This window comes from Esox lucius, chromosome 18 (genome assembly GCF_011004845.1).
Source record: "Esox lucius isolate fEsoLuc1 chromosome 18, fEsoLuc1.pri, whole genome shotgun sequence".
Taxonomy (NCBI): Eukaryota; Metazoa; Chordata; class Actinopteri; order Esociformes; family Esocidae; genus Esox; species Esox lucius.
In genome coordinates this window covers 14,804,084-14,823,204 of record NC_047586.1, presented here as the reverse complement: position 1 = coordinate 14,823,204, position 19,121 = coordinate 14,804,084, and the positions used below count along the sequence as shown (strand labels likewise).

General features: G+C 43.3%; 1 protein-coding gene across 1 annotated transcript in view; it reads right to left on the bottom strand.

The window, feature by feature from the left end:
* Positions 1–1,113: 1,113 nt before the first annotated feature.
* The window catches only part of LOC105017653 (nesprin-2), a 74,381-nt gene continuing 56,373 nt past the window's right edge, over positions 1,114–19,121 (bottom strand). The window contains exons 57-72 of the mRNA XM_034287670.1: positions 18,443–18,609; positions 14,621–14,783; positions 14,056–14,237; positions 13,196–13,346; positions 12,110–12,292; positions 11,882–12,019; positions 11,495–11,686; positions 9,985–10,276; positions 7,099–7,235; positions 6,885–7,011; positions 5,786–5,988; positions 5,021–5,221; positions 4,421–4,549; positions 3,598–3,795; positions 2,912–3,057; positions 1,114–2,625 (exon numbers count right to left, since the gene is read on the bottom strand). Coding sequence (XP_034143561.1) covers positions 2,415–2,625; positions 2,912–3,057; positions 3,598–3,795; positions 4,421–4,549; positions 5,021–5,221; positions 5,786–5,988; positions 6,885–7,011; positions 7,099–7,235; positions 9,985–10,276; positions 11,495–11,686; positions 11,882–12,019; positions 12,110–12,292; positions 13,196–13,346; positions 14,056–14,237; positions 14,621–14,783; positions 18,443–18,609 — 2,820 coding nt within the window. The 3' untranslated portion in view covers positions 1,114–2,414. The remainder of the gene's footprint in view (positions 2,626–2,911; positions 3,058–3,597; positions 3,796–4,420; positions 4,550–5,020; positions 5,222–5,785; positions 5,989–6,884; positions 7,012–7,098; positions 7,236–9,984; positions 10,277–11,494; positions 11,687–11,881; positions 12,020–12,109; positions 12,293–13,195; positions 13,347–14,055; positions 14,238–14,620; positions 14,784–18,442; positions 18,610–19,121) is intronic.

Genomic DNA, 19,121 nt, shown 5'->3' with positions numbered 1-19,121 from the left:
TTGAACTGGTGCATTTTTTTTATACTGTCTTAGAAGAAAAATGTTTTAAAACTTGAAACTTCACCTCAAGAACCCTATTAGTTTCTAAAGGTACTAAGTTTCCTACTTTGCACACACAGTGTACAAATCAGGCAGAATAAATGTGTACAAAAGGTGTATTTGTACATTTACAGGTCTTTCCTAAAAGTATTTTCAAGTTACCTTCCGCTTGCAATGCAGCTAGATCAGGTCACACTGTTTCAATTTATTAATCTGAACGAAGCAAAAGATGCTAACTTCAGGCTGGGACGGAAGTAAAGAATGGCTTATTGGGAAATTACATTTGGGCCTTTAGACAACCCCCAATAAAGGGAATTTCACCCAAACATTGAGGTTGAACTATCTCTTTAATAGAAGCCAGTGTAATGGTAATAATTTAACTTTCAAAGAGAATAGTGCAGAGAGCACATAACAGAATCATTATTTCAAAATCATGGGTAACAGTTCATAATGCGTTTTATTTTTCAGTGCTTTTTTTTTTTTTTTTTTACCAGTGCAGGAACAAAATATTACAAATTGATTATATAGAGCACTTAGTCACTCACACACTCAATCCAGCGTCAGGACTGCCAGCCGAAAAGCTTTTCCAGTCTTTTGTGAATGTTACTTTGCCCTTTCCTAGCTGATACCAAACCCCCGCTATTGTATTGTACTGATGGAAAGTTCTATTTTTATTGACTTATTTCGAGTTGTTCAGTCAAAAGAACAAAGTGCCCAGGATTGCCTTTAAGCGAACAAATACCTGAGACAGACATGATTCAGTCCTCATGTTCTCCATTGGGGCTTTTTGTAGCTGTTATTTTATAGACTTAAATATGTGCTTTAACATCTATATGATTGCTAAGCATGAAAATACTATTATTGCTTGATTCTTTGAATCCTGAAACCAGGTCTAGTTGGGTGCTTTTTGAGGCAGCAATATTCAGATTTGTTTCTACAGATATTTTTCTCATCAGATTAGAACACCTTGAATGATGCTTGACAGTTGCCAGGTTTGAGTTTGATGAATCTTCAATTAGGAAAATATGTCTAAAGAAGGTTAGAAAGTGCTTTAAAACACAACAAACATCATAATCCAAATATACATTCTTTACACAAAATTTCTGATTTCTTTACATTTATCCACTGTCCCATATTGTTTTTTGCATGTTTTGTTTACAAGTGGGAATAAGGCATCATTCAAACATGACTTGGGCCCTAACAAAAAAATACAAATAATTGATTGCAGAGACATCATACACATTGGGTTTCTAATGTAAAATGAGCAGTTTTTGGAGCAATATCTAACATTCTAATTAAACCAAAGCATTATAATTGGAAAAGAGAACAAAATCTAAACATTAATTGGAAGTTTACTCAAACAGGGCATTTAACTCTTACCCTATGATTCCCCTTGATTTTAACTAGGCAGCTGTGCAAAAGTTTCAATTCACTGATAACTGCCATGTTTAGCCCAGGTGTATATTTTTTAATTACTGATCTTTACTTACTTTTGCATTATTATGTTTCATTTTATTGAATAGGAAATAAAGATGATTGTGCTGAAATTAGCAGTGTACTTAAATAAATTTTAAAGTTCCCTTAAAAACACAGATAATTGAATACATCACATTTTTTAACTAACATGCCAATATTCAGCATGTAACCCCCTTATCCATAATGATCCATTTTGCATGTGATTAATTCAGAGATGGTGAGTGTGCATCCTCATTAGCGTCAACTTAAATAATCTTCCATAGTCTCCAAAGAATTCTCCCATGTAATCTTCATTCAAAAAGACAATGTTGATTGCCAGAAAAATAAAGACCATTAGTATTAGGACATCCTGTACACATGTTATCTTGAGGCTTTGTGTCCTATCTGGATTGTGCTCTATGCATCCATGGAAATATACATTTATTTTTGCACTAATTTGTCCTGTTTTCATTTGAGGATATTCCTACTTGTGAAATGTAAATGGTCCTAGTGGTCTAAGGCACTGAATGGCAGTGTGGCTGCGTGGTGGTTAGCCGGAGAGGCACTGTGCTCCAAGCGTGAGGCCTTCTCTTTGCATCTGGATTCATACACTACAGTGTGCAAGCGTCAACTTGAAAACAATAAAATATATACTCCTGAAATCCATTAAGTCTGAAAATGTGACATAGTACACATTCTGTGCTCTTTCAAATATTGAAACCGAAATGTTAACAGGCATCAGGGGAAATAGTTCCAAATGGGTGGATCACAGAAATTGGGAATCCGTAATGCTTTTTAAGGGAATAAATAAAGTATAAAATCCGATGTGTGAAAACCGTTTTTGGAGCGTGGAAACGTCCTCTCTCCAGCTCCTAGGCAGACTTGAACGTGGACGGGTGAGCTTTGTGAGCAGGCGTGAGTCACGTGGGCGGTGGGCCGTTGGTGTAGCGCAGCATGGGGTAGAAGGAGCGCGCAAAGTTGTTGGACAGGGTGCAGCTGTTGTCGTTCTCGGCCAAGGGAATCAGGCAGGTCAGCACCAGGACCAGGAGGACAAGGAGGTTCAGGGGAAAGGCAGCCCGCAGCATGCGATAGAAGAAGGAGCGACGTGGGGTTGGGTCTTTCTTCTCCCCACTGGACGACCAGGACAAGGTATGAAGAACAACACTTAGCCAAGTCATCAGTGAAAAATAAAAATAAAATAAAAACCTGACTAAGATTAAGGGCACTAATTAACTCAAAGATGCACTGCAGCGCTGGCCTCTGAACTAGAGAAAACACCCTCTAAAGGCAAATAACGTGTCATTAATCTCAATGTTTATTATCCAATGTTTTCGGTTGTGTTTAATTCTGTTCACACTAATTCACAACCTATTGCAGTGAAGCATCTTTTGGATGATATGAATGGAGAGTTCTTTACCTCCCGTCAGCCGAGGTCAGTGTTGCGCTGGTGCCCTGCTCTGGACTGGCATTGGTGGGGGATTGGCTGCCTCCCTCACTCTCTCCGTCCTCACTCTGAAGTGCAGCTGGAGCTGCAGCCGGAACTGCATATAAAGTCCCGAAGTCCTGCAGCAAGGACGGTATAAATGTGCCTGTCGGTTAATTTGGATAGTTGATTACAAGTCCAACACTCATGACTCACGGGAGTACTGGACACTCACTTTAATTATCTGTTGCAAAATGGCCTGAAGGGATTTGGTGTTCAGTAATTTGCACAGCTCAGGGATCTTAGTTGGGCAGTTTGCAATGGAAAACTGCACAACATTTCATGTAACAATAACCTGAGAAGTGTGGAATTGGTTTGAAGAAATGCTTGCAGTGGAAAATGCTGATGGACATTTCCAGATAAACTCCCTGCTTCATTTCATTACATCTTGGAAGAGTTAGGGGAGACATGCTGGGGTCAATCACAATTGAAGTTAACATTCAATTAAAGTCCCATTCAATCATTGAAACAAAATACTTTAATGTTCTCAATAAACCAAAAAGCAGAAGCTATTTATTTCAAAATAAATTTCATACACATGCACATTATTTCAAATAACAATAGCTTTTTGATTTGACAAACTTGGAACTGAAGCCAACATGGGTGTAAGTTCTCCTTACCAGTCGCTCCTCTAAAACTCGGAGGTCACTGGCTACTTGGCGGAGTAACGTCTGCAGTTTGTTGGACGTCACATGGAGCTTCTCCTGAGTCTCTGCGCTCTCCTCCCCACCCCCCAACTCCGCTGGCTGAAGCTGCCTCCAAAGCCCCTTCAGCGTACCCACCTGGCTCTGTCTCGATCTCAACTCCTCCTGGAGGCTCTGGGATAGGGGACACGCGCAGACAGACAGACAGATAGACAGACAGACAGACAGACAGACAGATAGAAAGACGCATCAGTCAAAAACTTTTTATTGAAGATGGGTCAAATAAAAAAAAAAAGATGTGTCAAATCAATTATATGGAAATGTGACTCATGTACTTTGCACTGTTTGTCAGAGCTGTAGGTTACCAACGTCTCACGCATATATTTAGTACTTCCAACTCACCGTTTCCCTTCCCACCACACGTCCCTACATGCTGCTCCCTTCCACCCACACGCGTCCCTACATGCTCCTCCCTTCCACCCACACGCGTCCCTACATGCTCCTCCCTTCCACCCACACACGTCCCTACATGCTCCTCCCTTCCACCCACACGCGTCCCTACATGCTCCTCCCTTCCACCCACACACGTCCCTACATGCTCCTCCCTTCCACCCACACACGTCCCTACATGCTCCTCCCTTCCCACCACACGTCCCTACATGCTCCTCCCTTCCACCCACACGTCCCTCCATGCTCCTCCCTTCCACCCACACGTCCCTACATGCTCCTCCCTTCCACCCACACACGTCCCTACATGCTCCTCCCTTCCCATCCCACCTCAGCACCACCCCTCTCTTACGGTGAGTGTGTTGCAGTGCTCCCACAGCGTTTCCGGGGGCGTGTCCGGGTGGTTGATGTCGACGGCGTAGCGTCTGCTTTCGGCGTGGGCCAGCCAGAGTAGTAGGGAGTGCAGTGTCTCGTGGAATTCCTGTCATGGGGTCAGAAGGGAAAGGACAAATGTCAGAGACCTAAGGTCAGCTCGTGAGTAAACCTGGGACAACTAATCCTGTCTGAGAGACAACCGTGCCTTTGGGCATGAGCCTATTACCTGTAACACTAGGTCAGCGCAGAGATCATTATAAAGACGATGTAAATAATGTCATTGTCGGATCAGTAAACAATTAAAGTAATGTAATTCAGTGACCTAATTGTAGCCATTTTACCAGCTAAGTGGGTTGGGAGGAGTGCCTGGGTTTGGACACAGTATCTTCAGTCTAACTTTCTTTATCTAGTGAATCTCAACAGGCATTATTTTATTTTACGTTGCTCAACCTTGAGGTGGTATACTTGAGACACGTTTTCCTTCCAGTGTTCAAAATCTGTTGACGTACAAAATGATTTTCTAGGCTGAACTTGTTGAAAATATTTTGCCCAGAGTCCTGTTACTGCATTAACTGACCCGACAGAGCAAGAGAGTGGTCCTCAGACTGTCCTCCCACTCCTCCATGCTAGTGCAAGTCAGCCCCCAGTCCTGGTTCATTCTGGCCAAGCCCTCCTCTAGCTCCCGAGCCTCTGGACTGCCACATTCCTGCAACTGGCGACCAGCCAGGTTGAGCGAAAGCATGACACCCTTGTAGTGGGCAAAGGCCTTCTGCATCTCCTAGAGTGCAACAAAATGCATAGAATTTAGTTCAAAGATTAATTAAGCTCTATCACATATTTTTCATTACAGAATTTAACAGTCTAAATTAAAAAGGTAATGTATAAAAGCTATTTTTTACAAAACTCCTAAATATCTGCCTTATATCGGTTTACAGTGACAAAACAAGCAATAATGAATCCCTATCGAAGCTCTATTATACCTGTTTGCAGGTGGTATGGAAAAAAAAAAAAAACACGCAAAAAAATAACCTTAAGGATGTAAATAATAGAAATAGAAATAGGGACCAGGTCTACTGCTGATCAGGATTGCTTTCAGTAAGAATGGCAGATGTATTAGTCCTGGGGTGGTCCAGTGCTCTAAGCTTCTGCCTCTTATGCACAGGGACTGCTGCGGTGTGGGTTTAAATCTGACCAACTGCTCTTTTAGCAAAAACTCTCCTCTTTCTTCACAAACTTTAGATTTGTTTTGGTTTTTAAACAATCTCTTTACCTTGAAGGGAAAAGAGAAGCAATTTATTGTGTCAATCTCAGTAGTTGGGAATAATATTCAACACGACCTTACCTTCAGTTGCTTGACCCTATCCTCCATGTCTTGGATACTGGTGGGAGGCCCGAGACAAAGCACTTTCTCCAGCTCAGGCATCACCTGCCCCAGCCAGGAAGTGACCTCGCATAGGTCAGAGGTCAGCTGCTGGGGTTCCCTTGGGCCAGGCAGCAGGTTGCTCCTGGCCTGAGCCTGCAGCAGCTCCCAGCGCTCGATCACCCCTGAGAACCCACACACATTTGTGCCATACAATTATCATTGGACAGGTGTTCACATTACTTCCACTGTGTGTGTGTGTGTGTGTGTGTACGTGTGGTGTGCCCTGCAAAAAACTGCATAGACCAGCATAGTCCATGCTTGTCTTTACTGGTTGAATCCAGGACTAGCTGGTCTGTCTAGTCTAGCTACATTAGTTATGCTGATGGACTAGCAATAGGTTATGCTATCACAGGAGCATGGTCTAGCTACAGTGTATATAAAAAGTCTACACACCCCTGTTAAAGTGACAGGTTTTTGTGATGTCCACTTTCAGAAATTTCCACTTTTAATGTGACCTATAAAGTCTACAATTCAATTGAAAAACAAACTGAAATCTTTGAGGGGGCAAAATGAAAAATAAAAATCTTACAATAACCTGGTTTACAAGGGGTGTGTAGACTTTTTATATCCACTGTAGTTATGCTGTTTTACAACTATGGTTAAATTGGTCATTTTGTGTAATAGTAGTCAGCCAGACAGAACTTAATTTAAATAATAGTCATCCAATTCATAGAACCTCACTTCAAAGTGAACCACATTTTTAAAAACAATCAAAATCGCATGTCTAGTAAATGTCTCTTTCTATGTTCTTTGGATGATCACAGTCCTTGCAAGAGGAAATTAATTTGAATATATGGGTCCTTAACTTGACATTTTTCAAATCATTCAGGATAGGCTTAGTTGACAAATTGTACGTTTGATGGTTCTATGAAATTTCATTGTAAATTGATGGAAGAAAATAATCTCTAAGCATCTTCAGGTGTATTTGGGGCAGAGGCAACCCTAATCCTCAGTATAAGACAGTCACCAGACTTCTAATCGTCAGGGGAACTCAGCAGGGTGTGTCTTTGTGTGGTACCTGCTTGTTTGTCAGCCGTTGTCAAGCCAGTGAGTCCCTGTTCCTCTGGCTGCTCCTCGTTATCCAGGATCAGGGAGACCCTCTTGACATTCCTGATGCTGCCACTGCACTCTGACATCAGATGCACCTGCAACAAAGGCCGGCATTGTTACAGTATGCATCACACGATTGTGGTGCACGCACGCACGCACGCACGCACGCAACACACACTTACATAGCCCTGTTTTAATGGGGTGCTGGAGTGTGTAGGTAAAGGGTCCCGGCTGTCAGTAGATTCCAGTCGGAGGGACCTCCTGTCTTGACTGCCTGGTGAGTGCCAGCTGGGAGACTCAGATGTAGATCGAAGTGGAACTGAGAGGACACATACACAGGCATATAAAGACACTCCATTAGAGCCTGAGGTAACATTCCAAAGACAATTATTCAAATTTTTGCTGAAGGTCAGTCTACACAAAGCTAAAAAATGTTGCCCACCATCCTCAAAGTCAGTTTTGGTATGCTGTTCAGGATTCAATTAACAAAAACTGATCATAGATCTCCACTTAAAAAGGGTTTGCCAACAAAGGAAACTCTTCGGTCTTCAGTCAATGTTCAAACTCAGAGAAGGCTGGGAGTAGATAGGAATATGGTTCAATGCACTGTCAGGAAGGAAATCACTGTAACAGCATTAAATCCATCAATCACTCTGTTCTAATGATTCCACTCAAGCTACTACAATGAGACCCTTTAATCTCCCATGCCTCCTCCCAACATTCTCCTAGGGCCAGTTTCCCGGATCTAGTTATCAAGCCTGCTCATGGAAACACAAAAAAAATCACCTTCGGCAGTGATTCTTCACTGAATTGATTTCCTAGTCAAGTAAAAACCTTAATCTGGGTCCAGGAAACCACCCTATAGAGCATGAAGGAGACCCGGTTGGACAGCCAACTACATGACTTTCAAAGGTAATTTTCCTGGTGTTAACAGAGATATTCAATCATAAACACTGCCAAAGTCGGCTCATCATTTTCCTTTAAAAGGCACATTTTTGGCTGACCTGTTCTCTAAAAATTTTCTTTGGACTGACTGCTGGCAGGCCAGAGTTATTGCAAAACCAATCATTCCAAATCACAACTTATGTTACTTTGACTTCTAACACCAATTAAAGTGTTATGCTGTTATACTGGAGTCCAAAGTGTCTAAGTAATGTTGCCATACAAGTACAGTATAAATCAAAGAAATCCAGCTCAAATTCTGTGTGCATTTTTATTAATTACACTTATTATAGCAAATGTCCAATTGTAAATCATTTTTTTAAATATGTTGCTGGCATAAGTGGGCATATATTTTTCAAGAAACAATAAATAATCAGTTTCAACATTTGATATGGTGTCTCTGTACTATTTTCTATTGAATATAGGGTTTAAATTATTTGCACATCATTGCACTCCGTTTTTCTTTACATTTTACACAGCATCCCAACTTTTTTGGTAACAGGGTTGTATTTTGTCACTATACAGTGGGGAGAACAAGTATTTGATATACTGCCAATTTTGCACGTTTTCCTACTTACAAAGCATGTAGAGGTCTATCATAGGTACACTTCAACTGTGAGAGACGGAATCTAAAACAAAAATCACATTGTATGATTTTTAAATATTGAATTTGCATTTTATTGCATGACATAAGTATTGATCACCTACCAACCAGTAAGAATACCGGCTTTCACAGACCTGTTAGTTTTTCCTTTAAGAAACCCTCCTGTTCTCCACTCATTGCCTGTATTAACTGCACCTGTTTGAAAATGTTACCTGTATAAAAGACACCTGTCCACACACTCAATCAGACTCCAACCTATCCACAATGGCCAAGACCAGAGAGCTGTGTAAGAACATCAGGGATAAAATTGTAGACCTGCACAAGGCTGGGATGGGCTACAGGACAATAGGCAAGCAGCTTGGTGAGAAGGCAACAACTGTTGGCACGATTATTAGAAAATGGAAGAAGTTCAAGATGACGATCAATCTCCCTCGGTCTGGGGCTCCATGCAAGATCTCACCTCGTGGGGCATCAATGATCATGAGGAACGTGAGGGATCAGCCCAGAACTACACGGCAGGACCTGGTCAATGACCTGAAGAGAGCTGGGACCAAAGTCTCAAAGAAACCCATTATTAACACACTACGCCGTAAAATCCTGCAGCGCACGCAAGGTCCCCCTGCTCAAGCCAGCGCATGTCCAGGCCCATCTGAAGTTTGCCAATGACCATCTGGATGATCCAGAGGAGGAATGGGAGAAGGTCATGTGGTCTGATGAGACAAAAATAGAGCTTTTTGGTCTAAACTCCACTCGTGGTGTTTGGAGGAAGAAGAAGGATGAGTACAACCCCAAGAACACCATCCCAACCATGAAGCATGGAGGTGGAAACAACATTCTTTGGGGATTCTTTTCTGCAAAGGGGACAGGACGACTGCACCATATTGAGGGGAGGATGGATGGGGCCATGTATCACGAGATCTTGGCCAACAACCTCCTTCCTTCAGTAAGAGCATTGAAGATGGGTCGTGGCTGGGTCTTCCAGCTTGACAACGACCCAAAACACACAGCCAGGGCAACTAAGGAGTGGCTCCGTAAGAAGCATCTCAAGGTCCTGGAGTGGCCTAGCCAGTCTCCAGACCTGAACCCAATAGAAAATATTTGGAGGGAGTTGAATGTCCGTATTGGCCAGCGACAGCCCCGAAACCTGAAGGATCTGGAGAAGGTCTGTATGGAGGAGTGGGCCAAAATCCCTGCTGCAGTGTGTGCAAACCTGGTCAAGAACTACAGGAAATGTATGATCTCTGTAATTACAAACAAAGGTTTCTGAACCAAATATTAAGTTCTGCTTTTCTGATGTATCAAATACTTAAATCATGCAATAAAATGCTAATTAATTACTTAAAAATCATACAATAAGATTTTCGGGATTTTTGTTTTAGATTCCGTCACTCACAGTTGAAGAGTACCTATAATAAATAATTACAGACTTCTACATGCTTTGTAAGTGGGAAAACCCGCAAAAAAACGGCAGTGTATCAAATACTTGTTCTCCCCACTGTGTATATATATATATATATTTTACCTGACAGGGCACAGTAGTAAATCCCCTCTTCCTTATCAATCTCTTCCTCATCCTCTTGTGACGAAGATCCTCCTACATCTCCTGTGTGGTCCCACTCTAGAGGAATGGAGTCACAAACGCTTACAGGTGTCTCCCGGCCCGAACCCTCCATGGGCGGGACCAACAGGTGGGTGGGTGTGGCCGGGACACTCCCCTGACTCTGACTTCGCCGCAGCCAAGGACGTCCAATGAGCTCACAGCTCCCCTTCAGAGGGGTATCCCCACCGGAGACCTTGGGCTCCTCTTTGAACACCTGGAGAGGAGATAATTTTTTCTCAAGTCACACAAAGACCAAGGTCTCGTTCTCATGTTAACCCTATATACAGTATCTCACAAAAGTGAGTACACCCCTCACATTTTTGCAAATATTTGATAATACCATTTCATGTGACAACACTGAAGAAATGACACCGTGCTACAATGTAAAGCAGTGAGTGTACAGCTTGTATAACATTGTACATTTGCTGTCCCCTCAAAATAACTCAGCACATAGTCATCAATGTCCAAACCGCTGGCAACAAAAGTGAGTACACCCCTAAGTGTAAATGTCCAAATTGGGCCCAGTTAGCCATTTTCCCTCCTCAGTGTTGTGTGACTCGTTAGTGTTACAAGGTCTCAGGTGTGAATGAGGAGCAGGTGTGTTAAATTTGGTGTTATCGCTCTCACACTCCCTCATACTGGTCACTGGATTGTTCAACATGGCACCCCATGGCAAAGAACTCTCTGAGGATCTGAAAAAAAGAATTGTTGCTCTACATAAAGATGGCCTAGGCTATAAGAAGATTGCCAAGACCCTGTTAATAGCTAAAAGCATCCGAAACATGAAACGTTACAGTAGCAGATGACTGGGAGCTCACTGGGGTACTTCAGAGATTAACTTGTATCATGATAATTTCTGATCTGTAATTAGAAAATGCTTTTTCCTTGATCAAATAGAGGGCCTGCTCCTGCTCATTCAAAAGGGTGGTTATAAAAAACATCATACTGTGCTGCTTGAAAGTATGTGAGCCCCTTGTGCAATTCTAGATGTTTTTAGTGTTCACCATGAAACCTTATTTAATCAGAACCAGACTTTTTTTTTATCTGACATAACAGGCTTAAAGTTCCAAATTCCATACGTTGGTTCCAATGAAATCGTGCTTAGAAGAAAACTCATTTTAAAAGGAATTAGTGCAGGTCCATAAATGAACCCCAAGTTGCATAGTTTAAATCAAATAGATAAGTAGTATCAGGCGGGTAAATAAGGAGAGGGTTTTCTAAGCATAATGCAGTTGATTTGTGACGATGTATTAGTGACTACATATTGTGGTTGACATCCATACAACTCTTTGTGTGTGGATCTATGGCTCCAAAACAGAACCTCACTGACAGAAAGGAACCAGCCCAACTCCATATGTCTGTGTCCCGTATGATTCCCTTTAATATGTGAATCTGTGTGTGTGTGTGTGTGTGTGTGTGTTCACATGCTAACCCGTGGCTGCGTGAGGCGCTGGTGGAAGCGGACAACCCTGCCAAACACCTCCTGACAGTAGGAGTGGAGCTCCTCTAACTCGTCCTCGATGAGCGCGGCGTCCAGCGGGGAGCTCCTCTGGATCAGGCCCTCGCCAAACACGATCAAGCTGTCAATACGCTCCGTGTTCAGGGTGATCTCCCTCTGGAAGCCCTGCACAGGGGGAGAACGTTGCCACTAATAGTTAAGGTTGTTGATTTGGGAGAGGAAGCTACACCTCTACCAGAGGGAAATTGCCCACCCAAGCAAGAAAAGAGAGGGTGAGAGTCTTTGGTTGTGTGAATGTGTCCAAACTGAGTGTATAATTGCACATTCCCCCCCCCCCCCCCCCCCCCCCCCCCCCCTTACGTTCAGCTGCTTTATCTTGTGCTGCACGTCCGTCTCAGAGAAGTGCTCCACGTTGGTGAGCTGCAGGTCCATCTCTGTGAGCCACACCAACAGGCTCTCCCTGGTCCCCTCAAACTCCTCTCTCTGCCCTGTGAAATGCTGCACAGGATGGTCCCAGCTCTAACAGCGGTTTGGAAACATTCCAATTCTTTACAGTCTAAAATGTCCTAGGCATGGCTTCCGCCTCACCTTGAGCCTGCGTAAGATGGCCGCCGTCCTCCTGTGCAGCGCTTCCCAGCGGCGGTTCCCCTCATGGACCATGGCCTTGATGCAGCTGGCGCCATCGGTGCGGTTTTCCCGGGCCAGACGGCGGTACTGGTTATTGACCAGCTCCAGCTGGGTCAGACGCTCCTGCACCTGCCTCTGAAAGCCCTGTGCAGAGACAGGACAGGAAGGAAAGAAGAGAAGTGGTGCATTGGTAAGTGCAGACTAGGGGTGGAGCCAAACCCGAATACGGTATTCGGAAAGGCACAAATAACGTGGTTTTTACAAATACTTATTTCAAACAAATACTTTAAAAAATATTTGTCTTCGGGAACAAGAAAACCGTTATATCAAAAAGCTGCGTTTTCTACATGCCCAGATGAGTGAGTGAGTGACGTTCAGTCGGGGGAGGGGAAAATAATAAAAGCGGTAACTGACAGGCTGCTCCACACATCTCCATTCTCCACACAGCAACAGAGAGCACTCTGTATTTTATTAGTTGTTGGTTAACTACGGATGAGTTGGCTGTTACGTTATTTTCTTTTCAATGACGTTCCTTGTTACATGTTCATTCTGTCGGTTCAGCGTCCTCCAACAAGGACGGGTGGTGGTGGGGTTCATAATGTTCACAAATGGTATTTATTAGTTGTTGGTTTAACCATGGATGAGGTAATGGCTGTTATGTTATTTTCTTTTCAATGACGTTCCTTGTTACATGTTCATTGCTGGATTTATGGAAAAATATCAACCAATATTTCCATATCCATAATTATTATAATAGATTTAATTAAAGAATACTTACACTATAACGTAACGTAAAACTGGATTTTTACGGCTATTTTGAATTTTACTCAAATACAAATACAAATACTTTTCCCCCCTTAAGAAATACAAATACAGATACAAATACTGGCTTGCTTTGCACACCCCTAGTGCAGACAATACAAATGGCCCCCTTTTCCTTACAATTTATGCACTACTTTTCAACAGAGGGCACTATGTAGTGAATAGGGTGTCATTTGGAACACATTAGGGAGGTACTGGTTCCAACAGGATCCTTCCCATACTTACCTCAAACATCTTAAGCTCCTCCTTAGCAACTGTATAGAGAACATTCTCTGAGTTGGGGTTGGCTGCCGTGCTTTCGGCCACCTTGAGCCAGTCCTCGAAGCGAGAGTAGTCATCCAGGAACTTACACCAAAGCCTCCAGGTCTCCTCGATTCTATGATAGGGAAACATTGGTGTCAGGTGAATTTGAACTTGGGTCAGTTTAGTATTTTTCCCACAAACTGTTAAGGTTTTGATTAGTGGAGAGGAAACTGATCCAAGTCCTGGGAAAATCTTTACCCTAGAGTAGGATACAACACTGCACAACATTTATGTCTTATCAACTATATTTATCTTGTTATAAGGTTATAAATCTAACCATTAATTAAATAACAAGCTAAAGTTGTATAAGACCGTATCACATGTTTCTTTTAAATATGCCTTGAATAACAAGTAATTTGTCTTGTTCCACTGGCGGATTATTTCACATATTTCAAGCAAATCTCCTCAAATATAGCTACATTTTCACATTTTTAGTCTATCCCTTACCATCGTAATGAACCCAAAAGATTGTGACTATTGTGACTTTGTTACAGTTTGAATAAGTCACCTGTAATGCTATATAGATTAGATTAAATAGACAGACTGACAGAAAGACAGAATGCATTAATGTGTGTGGGTGTGTTTTGTTGAAAATACAGGTTCCAAAAAGGCGTCTTCGGCCTTCTCCATTTGTTCTAAAATTATCTGTAAGTCTGCCTGTTAAATTACTTCATTGTAATAATTTAAATAGGCTTATTGAAAAGTAATCCTACCCGCTAAATAAACATTTTAGGTTGTAAATCTCTTTTCTAAGTGTGCGTATGTCAGAGTGTCTGTCCTACCGAAGTCTTCTCTCCAGGGACGTGGCACATATGGCCCTCCAGCGCTGGTCCAGGCTGCGCGAGGTCTGCTGGAGGGGGTCGCTATCGCCCCCACAAACATCCTCGTCGTGCAGCAGGGCGTCACACAGTGTCAAGACGGACGCCACGCCTTCTGTGTGCTGCTCGATGTCCCGCTGAAGCTCCTGCGAACAGGCACACCGATTGCGGACCAACAGACAGGTGACGTTGGACAAGGGATGTGAATACGTTTCATTTATACGGTTGTTCATTTTGGAATAATAAGCTGGTCACATTTCTTTAGATTCCGGATTATTTTAGATCTCTATTATTAGGTAAATTCAAAATAATAATTGCAATTACTAGCGTTATGATGGGATGTGTTCATTGGGAAACGTTTCTAATTGTTGAACAGGCACTCCCTTGGTGAGTATGACTCACTGTAAGACCCACTTGGGGTCCTTAAAGGACATTTGGACTATTTAACCACTAAAACTTGTATGGGGGGAATAGCCAACCTGTCCCAAGATCAGCGTTTATTGGCACGTTCACCCATTATCCCACCCACCTGCTGTTGGGCAAGTTGCCTCTGGATCTCCTGGTGGTGACACATGCTGTAGGTGACGGGCATGGCCAGTTGGGTCTCGATACCGGACAGCCACGAACGCAGGTTGCTCATGTTCTTGTCCAGCTGTTGCATGGTAACCAGGGTCTCTTTTAGCTTCTTCACCCTGAGTGCACCCACACACACATGTGAACGCAGACACACACACAGGAAGTGTTTCAGAGCAATGCTGCATACAGACGGATAACAAATCTAAAGAAAAACCTGAATGCTTGACCCCTACACTGGGGGGTCCGGAGGCTCATGTTTGCTGGGGGGGCATTTTCCTTGTACGGTTTGTATCCACTTGTCCCCTTAAAGGGAAGGGACACTGCAAAGCATTAAACAGTCATTTTGAGTTTTCACCTTTATCCTGTGAGTGGTCTCTACCAGGATGACAACCTCCCAATCCACAGAGCATCAGGGGTCACGAAATGGTTTGATGAGTATGAAAATTGTGACTATATACAATGGCCTTCACAGTCACCAGGTCTCGACCCAATTGAACACCTATGTGAGATTTTGGACCGACATGTTAGACAGCTCTCTACCACCATCATCAAAACCCCAAATCAGGGAATATATTTTGGAAGAATGGTGTTTCATCCCTCCAGTAGAGTTCCAGAAACTCGAAGAATCAATGCTAAGGCGCACTGAAGCTGTTTTGGGGACACTGGTGTTCCAACAGTGGGCCCCCTCCAAGACATGGGTCCCGTGAATCATATCCAACCTTCCCCATGCTAGGAACGGCACTCACACTGGACCCCATTATCCAGAATGCCTACTTGATTTGAACCATCATGGGTGTTGCATAATTAACCTGACCTACACAGGGACAGGTGAACACACACATACACACACAACTCTACACTACACTAAACTACGAACATAAACCCAGAAAAATCTCAACATTCAACATAGAATCCACAAACAGCTGTGTTTTTTCTTTTGGTTTTGTTGATAAAAGCAGAATTAGGTGAGCAGAATTAGGTAAGGAAAAAAACAGTTCAGTGCTTACACTGGCAGTTTGGATTTCAGCTTTAATCAACAGTACAACCTTGTATACAACTTCAACTAACATTTAAGCTCATTAAGTGTCCATTCTTCACCAGTGCCCACTATAAACCGCTCTACCCACTTCAACTCTTAATAAAAAGCTTCTCTTCCAGGTGTCCCCCGAGCATTCTAAATTCACCATGGCAACTGGGAAACATAATGCCACGGACTCCCCCCAGAAACAAAAGTGTTGCCATGGCTATGTTTGGTTACCAAAAGTTGTTCTTTAGAGAAAAAGCAGCCAAAGTGTGTTGAAGTTGGATCTTTCTTTTATCCATATATTAACCCAATGAGTAGCACTCCACACTGTAAGGTATACAACCGTTTTTCTGTAATGGAACTGTGTGTGTTATTGGTGTGTGTGTGTGCCAACCAAACTAAAACTGAGCTCAAACATAATAAAACCGTACCAAACTATACTAAACTAAAATTGTAGCTCTAACAGGAGAAACCCCAACAAAACTAAAGTGAAAACTAAAGAAAAGAATTATGACACACAGGAAAATGCCACCTGACTGACTCTTGAACTGACTTTTAACACCGGGGTCCCTTTACTCCCTGTTCACCCATGACTGTGTGCCTCTGCCCCACATCAGCTCAACCATCAGACATGGCGGTGGTTGTGGGACTGAAAACCAACAACAATAAGCCAGCCTACAGGGAGGAGGTAAGCCAACGAGGTGCCCGAACAGCAACCTCTTCCAAAGGTTGGGCAAAACAAATGAGGATATTGTTGACTTTAGGAAGCAGGATAGAGAACATGTCCTGATTCACATCACATCTCGACAATCTCTCAAATTCGTAGAAGAATTTGAGGAATTCCCAAAAACTATTATTTTAAGAAAGCTACTGAGGATTTTTGTTTAGGACTATTATTTTCTTATTATATTAGTACTATAATGTATCACCACACACTACATTAAAAACCATTTGAATGATTTCCGAATTTCAGTCTGTCTCTGTGAAAGTACCTCTCACAGTCACTTTTAGTTGGCACTTCCTGATATCCAAACGAAGAACAGCCTTGCACTGACCAAACCAGCATCTCCTTCTGCACCTCTCTACAACAGACAGCCCAACAAAGGGTAGTGACACCAGGCCACACAATAGCCACTGAGCCCCAGGGCAAGCCTCCCTGCTGAGCCTGTGTATAGGAAAAGAAGGACGGAGAGAGGGACAAAGAATGTCTGAATAGGTATGAAAAAGAGAGAGTGAGGTAGAGCAATGATAAGAAGGGGGAAGGGAGAAATAGTGACCATTGCCATGGGTGTGGCATCGCCAAAGATCGCCACATTACATCTGACAACATCACAAAGGTTTAATTTATATAATTACAACTTTGTGTTTTTCTCCCACTGTAATGTTTTGTATTGGCCAGATGTTCTCATCTGCAAGGGGGCGGTGTCAGGGATGCCCACTCTCACTGTTGCCATTTGCCCTTCATCTAGAATCATTCTGCTGGGACGGGGCATCGGTTACTGGATCACAGTACACAATTGTTAGTATAAAATATTATCAGGCAGCTGAGGCACATCATTCATAACCCACTGTCCAAAAGATTGAGAAATTGAGTTCAATCACTGATTGCAGAGGACTCCATTCTATTACCATTAAATAAATAAAAGCCATAAGTAACACCCCTACTCTTCAAAGATCTAGTGTTATTTTCAGACAGGATAAATTAAGGACCAGCCCGCCCACGCCTAGCCCGGGCCTGATGAAGTAAAAACAACACAGCACGCAAACCTGTCCACAGACCATTAGCAAGAACATCACGCTACCCAAAGCTAAACATTTAGATTAGCCAACAACACTCTTATTTAAAGGTTACAAAAGAGCACTCCGTTTCCCGAGGCAGACCTCCTTCCTAATGTGTCCCTGTCAGAGTCGCCTTCCAACTCATGCATAGTTGCTTTCACCTAGCAACGCTCTGCCTTCGCCACAAATATAATATCACACACTGTGCCTCACACAAATGTGCATTCAGCTTGGCAGCTGCTGAACAATAGCTTTAGCTATAGTCTTAGCCTACTGTATATACATATCCAGCCACGGTGCGTGGCCACAGACAGATGGACAATTGAGGGGAGTTAGCGTGCATGGCCCCTTCAAAAGTCTTGGACTGTCCCATACGGCCTTACGTCTGCCTAGAGTCCCCCCCCTTTTCAGCCCCAGAGTGGACGGGACTTAAGCAACGTGAAGACGGAGTGTGTGTGCGCGGGGAGGGGGAGTCGTATCCGTCCCCCTGCATTAGCAGCGACGCGGTGGGGGCTAAACAATGGTGCTAGCAACATGATGCTGCCACTGAACACCCCCCAGCTCCCCCCACATAAACAATGACCTATCGGTCGTGTCTGTGGTGTCTGTCACCCAGACAAGCCCGGAGCCCTGGTTAATCCTCCTGTGGAACACAAAGCAGCTGTCACCACTCCGCCACAGCGGCACCTGACCTGGCAGACCGACAGGAGGTTGAACAAAAGACACGTTCCCCCATCCTCGGAACGTCAGCGTGTGGAGTCCCACAAGGACACAACAGCATTCTCTTTAAACAGCCTCTGACAAGGGAATGTTGGGAACCTAGTAGTTGTAGTAGGCCTAGTATCACAATAATTAGCGGCCACAGCAGTCAAATTAGAATTTAGAGGGACTAGGGGTGGCTGTAACAGTAGTTGGCATCTCTGTGGATTGTAATCCCGGCTCTTTTTCTCTCCAGCTTTTCCTATTTTTCACCTGGCCTCTATGTGTTTGAACAGGTGCTGCCAGCGGTCGCTGACATCCCTCAGGGTGCCATGGAGCTGGTCCTGCTTTGCCCGGTCGCTGGCCAACATCAGCTGCTCCCCAAGCTGTTTCAGGTGACTCTTGTTCTCGCTGAACAGGTTGATCTCTTCCATGCAGTCCTGTGGAGGACAAGGAAGAAGGCGATTTCGTCTGGTTCAGAATCGTACCAGATGGGTCGTTATTGACGACTGGACTTTTTAAGAGTGTTTCCCAAACAAGCATGTAAACCTCATCACATATGTAATCACATATTCTCAATGTAAATCTTACGATAACATTTAGGTTATTTCACAATATAATAGAAACCATGTAGCCTATCCACATCATTTCAGCCAGGATTTTACCATTGCTTTACAGTGCCCTTGTTTACATGAATTCCAAATAAGAATACTACTTTGCATTTGTATTCAACTTCATAGTCAGTGGTCACAGTCAGACAGACGGCCTACTGTAAACATCCTGAGCATATTTAGCTGACATTTTGTGAATTAAGTAACGTTGCTCTGCGAGGGGTTGCAGTAAGAAGGTTTTTAAGAGCCATGATGGTAATGAAAACTCTCAGAATCGCCAACAATGATCTTAACGCACCGAAGGCTCCGGCAGCCCAGCCATCGGAATGTTGTGTGGATCC